General features: G+C 37.3%; 1 protein-coding gene across 2 annotated transcripts in view; it reads right to left on the reverse strand.

Annotated features, from left to right (window-relative positions):
* Window positions 1-18,251, reverse strand: part of WDR19 (WD repeat domain 19) — a 93,782-nt gene that overhangs the window by 55,691 nt on the left and 19,840 nt on the right. For both annotated transcript variants that reach the window (XM_011949102.1, XM_011949103.1), the window contains 8 exons: window positions 17,652-17,732; window positions 16,094-16,206; window positions 15,624-15,797; window positions 7,423-7,493; window positions 6,096-6,268; window positions 5,899-6,013; window positions 4,881-4,987; window positions 4,025-4,147 (listed from right to left, as the gene is read on the reverse strand). In XM_011949102.1, coding sequence (XP_011804492.1) covers window positions 4,025-4,147; window positions 4,881-4,987; window positions 5,899-6,013; window positions 6,096-6,268; window positions 7,423-7,493; window positions 15,624-15,797; window positions 16,094-16,206; window positions 17,652-17,732 — 957 coding nt within the window. The remainder of the gene's footprint in view (window positions 1-4,024; window positions 4,148-4,880; window positions 4,988-5,898; window positions 6,014-6,095; window positions 6,269-7,422; window positions 7,494-15,623; window positions 15,798-16,093; window positions 16,207-17,651; window positions 17,733-18,251) is intronic.

The following is an 18,251-nucleotide window of genomic DNA, read 5'->3' on the forward strand; positions in this document are numbered from 1 at the left end:
AGTAGCTGGGATTACAGGCATGCGCCACCATGCCCAGTTAATTTTTGTATTTTTAATAGAGATGGGGTTTCACCATGTTGGTCAGGCTGGTCGCAAACTCCTGACCTCAAGTGATCCTGGCCTCGAACTCCTGACCTCAAGTGATCTGCCCACCTCGGCCTCCCAAAGTGTTGGTATTACAGCCATGAGCCACAGCACCTGGCCATGTTCACTACTGTCACTGAAGTGATGGTGTTTCATGGGTATATACATATGTCAAAACCTATCAAATTGTACACTTTTTAATTTTAATTTATTTGTTTTTTTGGAGACAGAGTCTTGTTCTGTCACCTAGGCTGTGTGCAGTGGTGCGATCTCAGCTCACTGCAACCTCCACCTCCCAGGCTCAAGTGATTCTCCTGCCTCAGCCTCCTGAGTAGCTGGGACTACAGGCATGCGCCATTAAGCCCAGCTAATTTTTGTATTTTTAGTACAAACGGGATTTTACCATGTTGTCCAAGCTGGCCTCAAACTCCTGAGCTCAGGCAATCAGCCTGTCTTGGCCTCCCAAAGTGCTGGGATTACAGGCATGAGCCACCGTGCCCGTCTAAATTGTACACTTTAATAGTGCATTTTTTTTGCATATCAATGAAACTTCAATAAAGCTGCCAAAAACCATGATATTTTCTGAATTACTCAAGAATGAAACTAGAATAGTTGCTGCTTCATGAAGAGACTACTACACTTATTCCAAAAGTACTGTGGCATAGTGGAAAGAGTAGATTTTCCATCAGGAAATCTTAGTTTAACTTCCAGTTTGCTACAGACTTGCTAGCCTCTCAATCTTTAGTATCTTCCTCCTGAACATTTCCCTGTGTATTTTATAGATGAGATAAAATAAGTGAGATCAAGGCTCTATAAACTATTAGCATCATACAAATTTCCTGTTCTGTATTTTTCCGTATCACCAAATTACCTGATATATGAGACCTACCTTACTGATGTATATTATCTCAAAGACTTACTAGTTTCGGTCAAACTTAAATTTTAAAAAGTCTCTCATATGGCAACAAGCATGGTTTAAAACATGTTCTTTCAAAAAAATAATTTAGGTCAGGCACCTGTGGCCCATGCCTGTAATTCCCGTACTTTGGGAGGCCAAGGTAGGAGGATCATTTGAGGCTAGGAGTTCAAGACCAGCCTGAGCAACATACTGAGATCCAGTCTCTACAAAAAAAAAAAAAAAAAAAAAATTAATTAATTAGCAGGTTTCTAAAATAAATAAATCAATCAATAAATAAAAAGAAAATATAAAAAAATGTTTCGGCTGGGCACAGTGGCTCACCCCTGTAATCCCAGCACTTTGGGAGGCTGAGGCAGGTGGATCATGAGGTCAGGAGTTCAAGACCAGCCTGGCCAAGATGGTGAAACACCGTATCTACTAAAAATACAAAAATTAGCTGAGTATGGTGGTGGGTGCCTATAATCCCAGCTACTAGGGAGGCTGAGGCACACAGTACTGCTTGAACCCAGGAGGTGGAGGTTGGAGTGAGCCAAGATCGCACCACTGCACTCCAGCCTGGGTGATAGAGTGAGACTCCGTCTCCAAACAAACAAAAAATTTTCAAGGAGGTCCATTTCTTGAAAAAAAAAAAAATAAAAGAAGAAAATTAAAAACTAAAAATTAGCAGGGCATGGTGGCATGCCCTTTTAGTCCCAGCTACTCAGAAGGATGAGACAGGAGGATTGCTTGAGCCCAGGAAGTCGAAATTGTAGTAAGCTATGATCGTGCTGCTGCACTCCAGCCTGGGTGACAGAGTGAGACTCTGTCTCTAAAAAATAATAATGGTAATGATAATTTCATGTGAAAAAGTGGAAACTTTTAAAATAGTAAATAACTTTTTCTTTGTTGTTGTTGTTTTTTGTTTTTCAGACGGGGTCTTGCTCTGTTACCCGGGGCGGAGTGTAGTGGCATGATCTCAGCTCACTGGCAACCTCCACCCCCGGGGCTCAAGTGATCTTCCCATCTCAGCCTCCTGAGTAGCTGGGAGCACAGGCACACACACCACCACGTCTGGCTATTTTTTTGTATTTTTATTAGAGATGGGGGGTCTCGCCATGTTGCTCAGGTTGGTCTCGAACTCCTGAGCTCAAGCGATCCACCCACCTCGGCCTCCCAAAATGCTGGGATTTTCGGTGGGAGCCACTGCACCCGGCCAATATTTTGCTAAAGTGGAAAATAATGCATTTTCTACCAACTTTGCTTAATTCTTTTACAGACTGATCAAGGTAACAGGTATGACATACTTTGAAAAATCTGCGAAAACTGTTTACAAATATAAGATGCTATAACTGTTTTATGTGTATGTGGCTAATGTAATATTTGGAGATATAGGGTACCTATGGTTCAAAGGATGAAGAAATTGAAGTCAGATTCTCAATATTCAATTAATTTTAATATTTGCTGAATGCCTACTAAATGCAGGCATTAGAAATTTGAAGTTGAATTGTCTATGTTCATCACCAAATTAAATCCTTAAGGCACCCAGATAGGGAAAATGGTGCTTGGAGGGGTTAAGCACCAGCTAGCAAGTAATAGAACTGGTGTTTGAGCCCAGATTTGCTAGGCTCCAAAGTCTGAGCTTTTCACTAGGCCATCAAAATTGCTTAAAATTACGAAAGCACTGATATTAACAAATCATGCCACCTACGTGTTCTATATACGTACAGTCATTCACCACATAAGGTTTCGGTCAGCGATGGACTGTGTATACGATGATAGTCCCATAAGATCAGGATGGAGGTGAAAAATTCTTATTGCCTAGTGACATCGTGAATGTCATAATGTCAAAGCATAAGCCATTACTCATAAGTTTGTAGTGATGCTGGTGTAAACAAACCTCGTGTGCTGCCAGTTATATAAAAGTATAGCACATATAATTATGTGTAGCACATAATACTTAATAATGATAATAAATGACTGTTACTGGTTTATATATTTATTATACTATACTTTTTATTGTTATTTTAGAGTGTACTCCTATTTATTTAAAAAAAGTTAACTGTAAAACAGGCTCAACCAGGTCCTTCAGGAGGTATCCTGAAGGCATTGTTATCATAGGAGATGAGAGTTCCATGCATGTTATTCCCGCTGAAGACCTTCCAGTGGGACAAGATGCGGAGGTGGGAGACAGTGATACTGATGATCTTGATGCTATGGTGGCCTGCACTAATGTGTGTGTTTGTGTCTTAGTTTTTATAAAAAGTTTAAAAGTTAAAAAAAGTGAAAAATAGAGAAAGGCTTATAGACTAGGATATATTTTTTAAGAAAATATTTTGTGTAACTATACAATGTGTTTGTGTTTTAAGCTAAGTGTTACTACAAAAGAGTCAAAAAGTTTTTAAAAATTTAAAAGCTTATAAAGTAAAAAAGTTGTAGTAAGATAAGGTTAATTATTGAAGAAAAAAGTTTTAAATAAATTTAGTGTCCCTAAGTACACAGTGTTGATAAAATCCATGGTAGTGTACAGTAATGCCGCAGGCCTTCATAGTTACTCACCACTCACTCACTCACTCACTCACCCAGAGCCATGTCCATTCCTGCAAGCTCCTGTCATGGTAAGTGCCCTATACAGGCGTGCTGTTTTAAATATTTTATATCATACGTTTACCTTTTCTATGTTTAGATACAATTGTGTTACAACTGCCTATAGCATTCAGTATAGTCACATGCTGTACTGGTTTGTAGCCTAGAAGCAATAGGCTCTAGCACACAGGCTAGGTGTATAGTGGGCTGTACCGTCTAGGTTCCTGTAAGCACACTCCATGACATCCACACAATGACGAACTTGCCCAACGACATGTTTCTCAGAATGTATCTCCATTGCTAAGAGACACATGAATGTATATAATTAATCACAGGTAACTTCAGTAATTGTATTAGATTCAATATAGAAAAAAGGCTGGTAGGAGAAGGAAATGACCGAGATCACAAAGTAAAAATTAGAAATTCCCAATGTTCTCTAATAAAGAAGGTGATACATACATCTGTACCATAGATGAGGAAATCACTAGTTAAGGCATGGCATAAGATACGGCACTTATCATCCACTGCTGGGAAAAGCCGAGTCTCACGTTCTTCTTGAGCATCCAAGATTTCACTTTCTATCTAAAATGTAAAGAATAATAATGGCTCACAGATTCATTTGAGTAAACCTGCTCTACAACATCTAGGGGTGTCTTTTTCTCAAGTTCAACTGAACATTCAGACTCCCAAGACTACCAGAGGTCAGTTTAGTCAGAAAGCTATCAGACAGGAACCACAGCTTGCCAGCAAGGTAGCACAGACGTACCTCTTAGTGTGAACAGTCTTTACTGCAGGCTCTGCAGCTATCTAATTGCTAATCTCTTTGTCTTCCATGAAGAGCCATGAAACATGTGAGAAATACCCTGACTTAGAAGCCCCCTCTTCACAGGTGCCAACATCTCTTGAACAACTCAGCAGGCAGGGTTTCAAAGACCCCCCCACACAAAATGCCCAAATATGAGTCAGCACCTTCCAGGAAGCCCGAAGATATGGCATTCCCATCAGGTTTTTATGGTTCGTGTATCGTTCCTTCTAGTTGCAATTTACCAACAGGGTAATTATTATTATTTTTGCTAAAGGCTATGTTGTGAGTAGCACTGTTGATATTTTATCAGGTTTTTGGGGAACAGGGTTAGAAAGTCAATAGAACTTCTCATATAGAAGGGGAAGGGTTTTGTTAATCCTTTACTCACACCTGGCTTTCTAGTTAGTCTGTACATCCTTGCTTCTTGACCAATATTCTTGATAATCAGACATTAGGCTGTTCATCATAACTTAACTTAGCATGTCTCCAGGACATCAAAATTATACTTACCAAATGTAACTGGACTTTGCCTTCAAAAAGTGCAGCAGCATAGTCAGAATGAAGGCAAATACTGGCTACTGTTCCCAGATACTCCATATCTTTCAATTTTTTCACAGCTGTAGCAATTTTTAAAAACCAACACATTAAAATATTGGTAAAACTATCTCATAAATACTTGCAAATAATTTTAAAAGGTGTGCTTTTGCAAAAATATTCTGAACTTAAAATTTCATTTTAATCTTAAATGATTAAATGATTAAATTGAATCTTAAAGATTAAATTTCATTTTAATCTTAGTTGCCATATAAATTTGCCTTCAGGCATTCCATTATAGTTTACATGAAACAAAGTAATAGAAAATAAAATCACATGCAAAACAATTAAGAATTAAACCTTAAGTGGCAATAAACTTAATGGTATTTCCTGTTTAACCAGTTAATTTTCAGGTTTGTTCTATTCCTGAGGGTTACCTGACCTAGAATTGGGGAAAGCTGATGGGGAGGAAGAAGGGGAAGAAAAAACAAAACAAGGTTTTCCTCACATGCTAGTAGCTATTATTCAAAGCATAAAAGGGGAGACAGAACTAACATTTACTAAGTACCCACTAGGTGTAAGAGTGCTTAAAACAGTCACTGTGCCAAGTGAGATCACGCATTTTATTTTATTTAATCTTCCTCATGATCCATTAAAGTAGAAGTATCCTCATTTTCTAGATGAGTAAGGCTCACAAGCGCAAAGGGATTTGTCTACAGTCACTTAACTAACCGAGGCAGAAAGGGAAATTAAATCCAGGGCCTCTCTAATTCTGAAGCTCATACTCTACCCACTATGCTATGCTGCCTTCACTACACAGGTAAAGAATAAAAGCTTTCTAAAAATTATGTGAATTTTTAGAAGACTTACCAAACCATTTAAGCTAAGAATGAGATATGTGAACGAAAGAGGGAAAGACTTGGTTCTAAAAGAAACTTCCAGTGCTTACCAAATTATATGCTAGATAAGAATAAACAACTAGATTTAGACTTGCCATTCTCTCCAAGGACATAAAACCAAGCTCGATTATTCATTCCTACAGCCAGATGATAAAGACCTACTGCCACAAAGTTGGGTTCCACATCAACAGAAACTGTGATTGGTAGCTCCTATATAGAGAAAAATAGTAATAAATCAACTGCTAAACTTATTTTATTAATAAATAAGAGAAAAATAACACCATTTTCATACTCCTTCAATAGGGTTGGCTATGGTGACTTCAAGGAGGGAGGTGAGATAGGCAATCCTTGTGCTGCAGGCATCCCCAAGTATAGGAAGCTTCGTCAGGAAAACATGAAGTGAGCCCCTTTGGGTAGAGAGTGCTAGCAACTGGCCATCATCAGTCCAGGACAAGGTACCCAATCCTGAAATAATTGACAAAATAAATGATCATTCAAAAACAATATATAGTTGCAGGCAGCAAACAAATATTTTCATTTAAGTTACCAGAGACATAACAATTTTCAAATATTTTCCTTACCAGTTTAAGTAGTTTTTATTTAGAGTAGGAAATTTGCCATGGATTGGCATAAGAATATGAGCGTTGGCTCATTCCCTGTGGCTCAAAGGGAAAGTATAGTTATGTGTCACTTAACAACAGGACTATGTTCTAAGAAATCTGTCATTAGGTGACTTTGTTGTTGTGTGAACATCATAGTGTACTTACACAAACCTAGATGAAACAGCCTACTACATACCTAGGCTATACTGTAGAGCCTATTGCTCCTAGGCTACAAGCCTGTATGGCATGCTGCTGTACTGAACACTGTGCAACTGTAACACAGCAGTATTTGCACATTGAAACATATCTAAACATAGAAAATGTACAGTAAGCCTGAGCAACAAAACAAGACCCTGTCTCAAAAAAAAAAAAAAAAAAAAAAAGAAAAGAAAAAGTAGTAAATATGGACCATGTATGTGGACCACTGTTGACTGAAACGTCATTATGTAGGTCATGACTGTCTATAAGAATTTATACTTTACATTAGAATTAGGATAAAATAGATCCTAATTCTGGATCAAAGTAGACATATCTTTCTAGTCAAGCAGTATGACAACATAATTACTAAAATAAGGAGACTATTTTAGGGAACTCTAGTGAAGAATATTAAAATTTATTTCTGGCCAGGTACAGTGGTTCATGCCTGTAATCCCAGCACTTTGGGAGGCCAAGGCGGGCGGATCACCCGAGGTCAGGAGTTCAAGACCAGCCTGGCCAACATGGTGAAACCCCGTCTCTACTAAAAATACAAAAATTAGCTGGGCGTGGTGGTGCATGCCTGTAATACCAGCTACTTGGGAGGCTGAGGCAGGAGAATAGCTTGAACCTTGGAGGTCGAGGTTGCAGCGAGCAGAGATCATGCCATCATTCCATCCTGGGCTACAAAATGAGATTCCATCTCAAAAAAAAAAAAAAAAAATCCTCCTACAACGAATGCAAATCCCACAATAATGAACACGACCTTATTCTCTGTAACTGGAATGATAAAATGTCGATCTGCTTCAGAAAAATCAATACCTTTATTTTCCTCATCCAGGCTGAGTATAGCATACATGTCTTTTAAATCAACCAAGTCTTGGATTTTAATGCTGAAAAACAAAAATGTATTTAAAAAATATATATATGATCTTTATATAAAACTGTTTTAGTTCACCAAAAATTATAAACCATGGAATAGGTTACTGGTCTCCAAAATGTGATGTACAGAACGATCTACCCGGTTAAAGTAAGAAAATATTAGAATTTCTATACTTCATTATATCTTTAAATTTTGGGGTTTGTTGTTGTTTGTTTGTTTACTGTGTGAAGAGATGGGGGGTGGGTTGTATCTGGCTTAGTTTCTAATCTATGGCTTCAGGAATGAGGAGGTTAAAATGGTCCTGAAGAAATTTGAGTATGAAAATATTCTCCTGAGTAGTATTAATTATTGTAAGATGATACACGCTTCTCTTTACAATGTGTTCCCTTTCTCCCGTGCCCAGAGTTCTTTCATACAAAAGGAAGTGAATTATAGTACAGAAAGAACATTAAATTTGGATCAGAAGGATCAGGTTGAAAACTCTGAAAAATGCGGGCATAATATTATTTCATAGTGTTGTAATAAGAATAAGTAAGTTGATGTAAATGAAAGTTGTGTAGTACAATGTTGAGACCCAATAGTTGTAACATTTCTTTCCTCCTAATCTCCTTTTCTCCTTTCTCTTCCCTTCCAGTATTTTCCTCTTACATTTTTTCCCTCCTTATTTTCATTTAATTGAACTTTTAAGATAATTTTAGATTCACAGGTAGTTGTAAGAGGCAATATAGAGAGAGAGATTCCATGTTCCCTTTTCTCCCAATAACATCTTGAAACACTATAGTATAATATCACAATCAGGATACCGACATTGATAGAAACCACAAATCTTATTCCAATGCCCCTAGTTTTACTTGTACTCAGTGTGTGTGTTTACTTGTACTTAGTGTGTGTGTTTACGGGTACTCAGTGTGTGTGTTTAGTAACTTTCTCACACAAGAGATTCATGAGATCCACAACCACAGTCAGGATACAGACAGTTCCATGACCACGAGGATCTCTCATGTTGCCTTTTTATAAACACTCACCTCTTTCCTTCTGACCCCAGCCCCATCCTAACCTCTGGCAATCACTAATCTGTTCTTTGTTTTTATAATTCTGTCTTTTCAAGAACATTATATAAATGAAATCATACAGTATGCAACCTGTTGAGACTGGCTTTTTTCCATTCAGCGCAATCCTTTGGAAATTCATTCAAGTTGTTGGGTGTATCAATAGGTTGTTCCTTTTTATTGTTGAGTAGTGTTCTATGACATGGATGAACCATTCACCCACTGAAGGACATCTGGATTGTTTCCAGTTTTTGGTTATTACAAATAAAGTTGCTATAAACATTCATATACAGGTTTTTTATTTTATTTTTTATTTATTTATTTTTTATTATACTTTAAGTTCTAGGGTACATGTGCACAACGTGCAGGTTTGTTACACATGTTTACATGTGCCATGTTGGTGTGCTGCACCCATTAACTCGTCATTTACATTAGGTATATCTCCTAATGCTATCCCTCCCTGCTTCCCCCCCCCACAATAGGACCCAATGCGTGATGTTCCCCTTCCTGTGTCCAAGTGATCTCATTGTTCAATTCCCACCTATGAGTGAGAACATGCGGTATTTGGTTTTCTGTTCTTGCGATAGTTTGCTGAGAATGATGGTTTCCAGCTGCATCCATGTCCCTACAAAGGACACAAACTCATCCTTTTTTATGGCTGCATAGTATTCCACGGTGTATATGTGCCACATTTTCTTAATCCAGCCTGTCACTGATGGACATCTGGGTTGATTCCAAGTCTTTGCTATTGTGAATAGTGCTGCAATAAACACACGTGTGCATGTGTCTTTATAGCAGCATGACTTACAATCCTTTGGGTATATTCCCAGTAATGGGATGGCTGGGTCAAATGGTATTTATAGTTCTAGATCCTTGAGGAATCACCACACTGTTATCCACAATGGTTGAACTAGTTTACAGTCCCACCAACAGTGTAAAAGTGTTCCTATTTCTCCACATCCTCTCCAGCACCTGTTGTTTCCTGATTTTTTAATGATTGCCATTCTAACTGGTGTGAGATGGTATCTCATTGTGGTTTTGATTTGCATTTCTCTGATGGCGAGTGATGATGAGCATTTTTTCATGTGTCTGTTGGCTGCATATACAGGTTTTTATCTGAATGTAGGTGTTCATTTCTCTGGAATAAATGGCCAGATGTGAAACTGCTAGATCATACAGTAATTGCATGTTTAGTTTTTTAAGAAACTGCTAAACTGCTTCCCAGAGTAGCTGTACCATGATGCATTCCCACCAGCAATGTATGAGTAATCCAGTTTCTTCTCATCCTTACCCACATTTGGTGTTATCACTATTTTTCATTTTAGCCATTCTAATAGATGGGTAGTAAGAGTTAATTGTGGTTTTAATTTGCATTTCCCTAATGGCTAATTTTCAAGTATTTGTTATTATTTGGTGAAATCTATGTCTTTTGCCTATTTTCTAACAGGGTTGTTTGGTTTTTTTTACTGTTGGGTTTTTGTTGAATGGTAACTATATAAGTAAGTTTATTATTTTTGTGTTGCATAAATAGATAAATTGACATGTAAATAGATAATTGACATTTAAACAAAAATAGTATCAACATAGTGTTGGGTTGATAATATATACAGATATTAAACATATGACATACTGTTGGGTCTTGAGAGTCCTTTACATATTCTAGATATTAGATACTAGTCCTTTGTTGGATATGTGGTTTACAAACATTTTCTCATTCTGTAGCTTATCTTTTCATCGTATTTGCTTATTTATTTTCAGAGTCAAGGTTTCACCATGTTGGCCAGGCTGGTTTCAAACTCCTGACCTCAGGTGATGTGCCTGCCTTGGCCTCCCAAAGTGCTGGAATTACAGATATGAGGCACCGCATCCGGCCGTCTTTTCATCTTTAACAGAGTATTTCACAAAGCAAAAGTTTAAAATTTTGATGAAATCTACTTTATCAATTTTTCCTTTTATAGATCATAGTTTTGGTTTCAAGTCTAAGAACTCTTTGCTTAACCCTAGATCCAAAAGATATCCTCCTATATTTTACATTTTATATTTAAGTCCATGAGTGAATTTTTAAATTAAGGTGTAAAGTTGGTGTTGAAGTTTTTTGTTGTTTTTTTTTTTTCACTTGTGGATGTCTAATTGCTCCAGTACCATTTGTTGAAAAGGGCATCTTGCTTTTATTGAATTATTTTTTGCCTTTGCCAAAAACCAACTGTGCATATTTGTGTGGGTTTATTTCTGTCTTCTCTATTCTATTGCATTGATTGATATGTCTTTTCCTCTGCCAATGATACATAGTCTTGATGATTATAGCTACGCAAGTTTTTATATTGGGAATAATGATTTCTCCCATTTTATTGTTCTTTTTTAAGATTGCTGTTGGCTATTTTAGGATCTATGTCTATCTCTCTGTCTCTATCTATCTATATTAGAATAAGCATGTCTATGCCTACAAAGAAGCATGCTGGGATTTTGATATAAATTTCATTAAACAATAGATCAACTTGGAGGAACTGACATCTTCACTTTGTTGAGCTTTTCAATCTATGAACACAGTATAACTCTCCATTTATTTGGGTCTAATTTGATCTCCTTCGTCAGCATTTTATAATTTTCAGCACAGACACTGTACAGGTTTTGTTAGAGGTATACTTAAGCAGTTCAGTTTCTTTGGAGTGACTGAAAATGGTATTGGTTTTCATTTTTGTTTTCATTGTTAATGTTCATTGTTAGTATATAGAAATGTGATTAATTTTTGTGTGTTGACCTTATATCCTACAATCTTGCTCAACTCATTTATTAGTTTTAGTTCTAGGAGTTGCTTTTATGTAGAAAATTCCAAGATTTTTTATGCAGAAAGTCCCAAGATGATCATGACATCTGCAAATAGAGATAGTTTTCCTTCTTCCTTTCTAATCTGAGTGCTGTGTATTTCTTTTTCTTGCCTATTGCAGTGGCCAGAACTTCTAATGCTAGGTTGAATAAGAGTAATGAGAGCAGATATTCTTGTCTTGTTCCTAATCTTAAGGGACAAGCATTCCGTCTTTCACCATTAAGCATGATATTAAGTGTAGGTTTTTTGTAGTTCTTTTTTTTTGAGACAGGGTTTCACTCTTTTGCCCAGGCTGGAGTACAGTGGCATGATCACAGCTCACTGCAGCCTCAACCTCCCAGGCTCAAGTGATCCTCCCACCTCAGCCTCCCAAGTTGCTGGGACTACAGGCAACTTGTAGAGATGGGATCTCGCCATATCGCCCAGTCTGGTCTTGAACTCTTGGGCTCAAGCGACTCTCCTGCCTTGGCCTCCCAAGGTGCTGGGATTACAGGAGTGAGCCACTGTGCCTGGCCTATATTGTTCTTTGTCAAACTGAGGTAATTACTTGCTATTCCTAACTTGCTGAGAGCTTTTATCATGAAGGTGTGCTGGACTTTGTGCAATGTTTTTTCTGTGTCAACTGATGTGATTATATGGCTTGTCTTTTTTAGCTTCTGATATAGTGATTACATTTTTTTTTTTTTTTTTCTTTTTGAGACAGGGTCTTGCTCTGTTGCTCAGGCTAGAGTATAGTGATGCAACTGCAGCTCACTGCAACCTCAAACTCCTGGGCTCAGCAATCCTCCCACCTCAGCTTCCTGAGTAGCTAGGAATACAGGCACATGCCACCAGGCCTCGCTATTTTGTTTTAGAGATGGGGTCTTGCTATGTTGCCCAGGCTGGTCTCCAACCCTTAGCCTCAGGTGATCCTCCTGGCTCAGCCTCCCAAAGTGCTGGGATTAAAGCCATGTACCACTGCACCTGACCTAGATTACACTGATTTTTGAATATTAAATCATTTGATATTTTCAGTATCTGAAATAAATCACACTTGGTCATGAAGTATAATTCCTTTTATACACTGCTACATTGTTTGCTAAATTTTCTTGAGAATTTTCATGCTCAAGTTTATGAGAGATACTGACTTGTATTTTTCTTTTTTAATACACTGTCTTTGTTTGGTCTTGGTATAAAGGTACTACTAGCCTTATGAAACAAGTTGAAGAGTTCTCTACTCTTTTATTTTCTGGAAGAGATTTTAAAAAAATTGGTATTAATCCTTTCTCAAGTGTTTGGCAGAATTCTTCAATGAAACCATACAGGCCTGGAGATTTATTTTTTAGGAGCATTTAAATCACTAATTCCATTTTATTGTAGTTATAAGGCTAATCCAGATGATCTGTTTCATTTGGGTTGAGTTTTGGTAGTTTATAGTTTTCAAAGAATTGTCCCATTTCTTCTAGGTTGTCAAATTTTGAGTGTAAAATTGCTTGTAGTATTCCTTTATTATTCTCATGATGGCTTTCAGATCTGTAGGGATACTCCTGTTTCATTCTTGATATTGGTGATTTGTTGTGTCTATTCTCTTTTCATTTTTGTCAGGCTTGTTAGAGGCTTATCAATTTTATTTTCTTCAAAGAACCAGCTTCTTGTTTAATTGATTTTTTTTTTTTTTTTTTTGGAGATGGAGTCTCACTCTGTCACCCAGGCTGGAGTGCAATGGTGTGAACTCGGCTCACCGCAACCTCTCTCTCCTGGGTTCAAGTGATTCTCCTGCCTCAGCCTCCCGAGTAGCTGGGATTATAGGCATGCACTACCATACCCGGCTAGTTTTGTATTTTTAGTAGAGACAGGGTTGCTCCACGTTGGTCAGGCTGATTTTTAAAATTTTCTCATTTGAACATTTTTTAGTATCCCATTTTAATTTCTCTATTTTGCTTTTGTATATTTCTTTGAATAGTTTTCTCAGAGGTTGCTCTAGATTATAATATACATATTTAAGTTTTCATAGTCTACTTAGAATCAATATTTTACCATTTCGAGTGGAATGTGGAAGTCTTATCACATACAAAACCTTTTACCCTCTCTCCCCTTTATGGTATAATTGTCTTATATATTGCATTTTCATGCATTAAACACCCTATTTTTGTTTTAAACCATCACATATACATTAAAGATCTCAAAAGAAAAAAATGTCCATTATATTTACCCGGATATTTACCATTTCTATTGCTCTTCCTTCATTCTTAATGTCCTAAATTTCCTCGTGTTCTCAGTTCTATTCCATCTGAAGAACTTCCTTCAGCAATTCTTTTAGAGAGCAAGATGGTCTCTTCATTTTCCTTCATCTAAAAATGCTTTTATTTCATTTTCATTTACTGACATACATTTTCACTGGATGACAACGCTTTTATTTTAGCACTTTAAGAATATTGTGGCATTTCCTTCTAGCCTCAGTGCTTTATGGTGAGAAAATCCACTGTCATTCGAAATGTTGCTCTCTGGCTGCTTTCAAGATTTTTTCTTCGTCTTTATTTCTCAACAGTTTGATTATGATATGAATAGCTCTAGATTTCTTCTGGTTTATCCATTTGGGGACTTGAGGAGCTTCTATAATATGGAGGTTTATGTCTTTTGCCATAAGTTTCCAGCCATTATTTTTGGGATTCCAAAGACACAAATACTAGACCTTTTGTTATTGTCTAACAGGTCTCTGGGACAAATAATTTTGTTTCATTTTTTCTTCCATGTTCAGATTGGATATTTTCTAATGATCTCTCTTCAAGTTCACTGACTCCTTATCATCTCCATTTGCTATTAAGTCCACCACATTTATTGCATTTTATAGTTCTAAAATTTCCATTTGGTTCTTCTTTATTGGTTCTATTTCTTTTCTGAGACTTTATAGCTTTCCATTTGTTTCAAGAGTATTAGCCCTTACCTCTTGGAGCATTTCTATATCTGCTATCTGCATCTTCTTGGCATTGGTGTTTTTTTTACTGTTATTTCCTGAGCAAGTTAAAATTTTCCTAATTCTTCATATATCAAGTAATTGGGGGTTATATTCTGGACATTGTGAAATTAGGAGACTGTGTCTAATCTAAATCTCATGGAGAAGGTTAATATTTTTGTTTCAGTAGGCCACTAACCTCGCTGGGTTCAGGTCACAAGTTTCAAGGAGACTTCTGTGGCTTATGGTTTCAATGTCAGTTCTATTTTCAATGCCTTTGCAGTAGTATTCAGATATGTCCCTCTATGGCCCACTCAGTGGCTAGTATAAGACCCTGGCTATGATCTATGTCTTAGTTCAGTTCACAAGGTCTTTGGTATATGTTTAGGATAAGTCTATACATATGAGCTTAAGGATGAACCCAGGAGTTCATAAATACGTTTACAGGTTGCTTTCCTGAGTTCCTTCCTCTCTGTGATCAATCTGGTACTTTCTAGTTCCCTAGGGCTCCTAATTTTGGTCCTCTATTAATGCTTGATCTCTGGTTACTCTGTTCTACCACATAATTCCCACAACTGTATGAGCACTTGTGACCAAGAGAGGACAAAGAGAAAAATAGGCAACAGTGGTTTGCCCTATCTTCTTGAAACCACAGCCTCTAATTGGAGAGAAGATCATCCTCCACCAGAGTTTTAGATGCCTGTGGGTCCTTGGTGCCATTGTTCCTGCTGCCACTGTCATGGGGAGATTGCTTGGTGGCTGGAGCATTAGAGAACAAAGAACAAAAAAAGAAAAAGAAAACCAGGGGATTTCTCCAACTGCCTTTGAGCATTACAAGTTCTCTTTCCCACAACTTAAGCCAGAACCAGAGAGCTTCATTAAAGCTCTCTCTGTGCTCTGGTGCCTAGTTCTAGGTTTCAGACTTCCTTGAGTCCTGGCTGTGAGAGAGCAGAGGACAAATGGGAGACTCACTGCTAGTTAGCTGGCACTTCAAATTCCATCTTCTTTTCCAATCTGCCTGCTACTATTTACTTTTCAGAGTCCTTAAATATCTGCTCCATGCATTCTGCTCACATTTTACAGCTATATTCAGTGGGAGACATGGGGTGGAGTGTGCTTACTCCACGTTACCCACAACTACCTATTTTAAGACTGATTTTCAACTATACTTTGTTTTATATTTTTGCCCTGAATATTAAAATCAGGAGTAAAGTAGTCTTAGATGTCTTAAATTGTAAACATGATTGCCAGATTCATATTAGCTACCAAAGTTTGGCTGATTCACTTGAGTATTTACTATACAAACTTTACTAAAAATATGTGAAAATAACTTACCAGTTATCTCCACACGTAGCAACTTTGTTAAGAGTCTGTGACACTGCAATGCTAGTTAGATTATCTTTATGGTTACGAGCCTGAAATATCTCTTGACCAAGCTCTCCAGTATGAGTAGAAACGACCACAAAATGTCCACGTGAAAAACCAATCATGATGCGGCCATCACCATACCTATAGCAACGAAGGCAACAATATGGTAAACAAGGAGATTAGCTATCAGTGGCAACATGGTAAATTAGCAAGTACCTTAAAATTAAGGAATTACAGAATATAATTTATCAAGGGCCTACTTTGTGTCAGATAATATGCTAAATAGTTCTGCATACTAAATCACAGACCATGAATCAGAAAATGTTATGTATAGAATTGAATGTTACAAACAAAAATTGAATACAATTAGTAAGGAAAAACCTATAGATGTCCTTCTGTAATGAGCTTTTTGTACATACCAGTTATAGCAGACATACCAATTATAGCAGACAATGTTGCCAAAGTCCTGCTGAAATTCAAGATCAGCTGGGTTATCTGGTTCATTCAGATTAAAAAGAAACAAAGCTTTCTTGCCAAGCACCACACTTATCTGCCAGAAAAGATTAGGAGATTGTGAAATGAGTTATTTAGTACTTCATGAAAAGACCAATAAGCAAATCCAAAAGCCGAACCTAATTTGTGAAAATAATAAGCCCAATTTAGATGTGCTACGTGCTGTAACTAGCACAATAATATGATTGACTAAAAAAATGCATTTACTAATATATAGTCTGGTAAGGGTCCTTGGTTTTACACATCTTCAATATACCCTTTGAAATATACTAAAATTCCTTTGTGGAGTGACCATTTAAACTTTCTATACGTTTCATTAGAGTACTGCACAATACAGGATTGTAAATCTGACAGTTCCACTGCAAATGAATTCATATTTTGACTATAAAGACTCTTCCACTCTAAGAGACTGTTCTGTTTTTGAGCCATTTGGGATTACAGGTCCATACTCCTGTGGATAATCCAGCTTGGCTTTTATATCATCACTGGTTCCATCACCTGCAGGACAGTGTTGGCTAAACTCGTGTCTCTCTGCTACTCATGCAAGTAAATTCTTCAGTGTAATTCCCAGTGGAGGATGTAATTATGTTGGGAGAAAAAATAGTACATTACTTATTTGGGCTTATTATTGATATATTTCCTTGATTATAAGATGCTCTCAATTGTAAGTCACTATCAATTTAATAATAGAGTTTTAAGAAATAAAGAACTACTACTTCATTAAATATATTCATATTGATTGTGAAAATCATCTGGATTTCAGAATGTTAAGATGTGGCAGGGAAAATGCATCTAAGTATTAACCAAAAGCTACAACTTTGGCTGGGCGCGGTGGCTCATGCCTGTAATTCCAGCACTTCGGGAGGCAGAGGCGGGCGGATCACCTGAGGTTGGGAGTTTGAGACCAGCCTGACCAACACAGAGAAACCCCATCTCTACTAAAAATACAAAATTAGCTGGGTGTGGTGGCACATCCTTGTAATCCCAGCTATTTGGGAGGCTGAGGCAGGAGAATCGCTTGAACCTAGGAGGCGGAGGTTGCAGTGAGCCAAGATCACACCACTGAACTCCAGCCTGGACAACAAAAGCAAAACTCTGTCTCAAAAAAAAAAAAAAAAGAAATCCACAAACCTACAACTTCAAGAGCTTTGCTAACCACATCTCATAGAGTAAAAATTTTAAAAATAATATAAGCATTAATACTTCTGTTCTGCAAGGTACCCCTAATGTTTTTGCTACCACAAGAATGAAAAGAGCAATACCAATTGTAACAGAAAGCTGTCCTCATTTGCTGTAATGCCAGGCAGTCAGTAGCAATTACAACAACTTTTAGGGACTAAAAGACCTAGCTCTACCTTGGCTTAAAATATAGTCAATGGACATAATTTATTTATCACTATTTTAGTCATCCAAGAAAAGGAAATTATATATTCCACAAAATTACCCAAATGATTTGCACATGGATTTGATTAGAATTCTTACCATGCCTTCAGCAGCAGAGGTTCGGTCATCTGTCTTCATCAAGGAAAACTGTATGTTACTAGGCTCTGATCTCACTTGTGTCTAAAGGAGTAAACACATCATCACTATGAAAAATCCAATATTTAAATTCATTCTGAATATTAATAGAACAGGTAACTTGTTTTCATTCCTGACTAATGTTGGACTAAGAACCTGAAAATCCTACTGTTACAAATATCTAGAAATTCTAGATGAAACAGAAAATATATCTTATTAAATAGATAAATAAGCTTGAAAGAAGAAAAGGGAAATTTACAGGGACCATCAGCAAAGATCAAACTAAAACCAGAGTGTGTGCAGAAACTGATGCTGCAGCTATCCAGAGCAGCTAGTTACAGGAGACAGTAAGGAAACCCATTTATCTTGGCCTGAGTGTTGAGTCAGACAAAACAAAGTTCATTTCAATAACTTAATTAAAAGGATGGGCACGGTGGCTCATATCTGTAATCCCAGTGCTTTGGGAGGCTGAGGTGGGAGGATAGCTTGAGCCCAGGAGTTTGAGGCTGCAGTGAGCTATGATCATGCCACTGCACTCCAGAGCAAGACCCTGTCTCAAAAAAA

This window comes from Colobus angolensis, unplaced genomic scaffold, assembly GCF_000951035.1.
Source record: "Colobus angolensis palliatus isolate OR3802 unplaced genomic scaffold, Cang.pa_1.0 Scaffold29, whole genome shotgun sequence".
NCBI lineage: Eukaryota > Metazoa > Chordata > Mammalia > Primates > Cercopithecidae > Colobus > Colobus angolensis.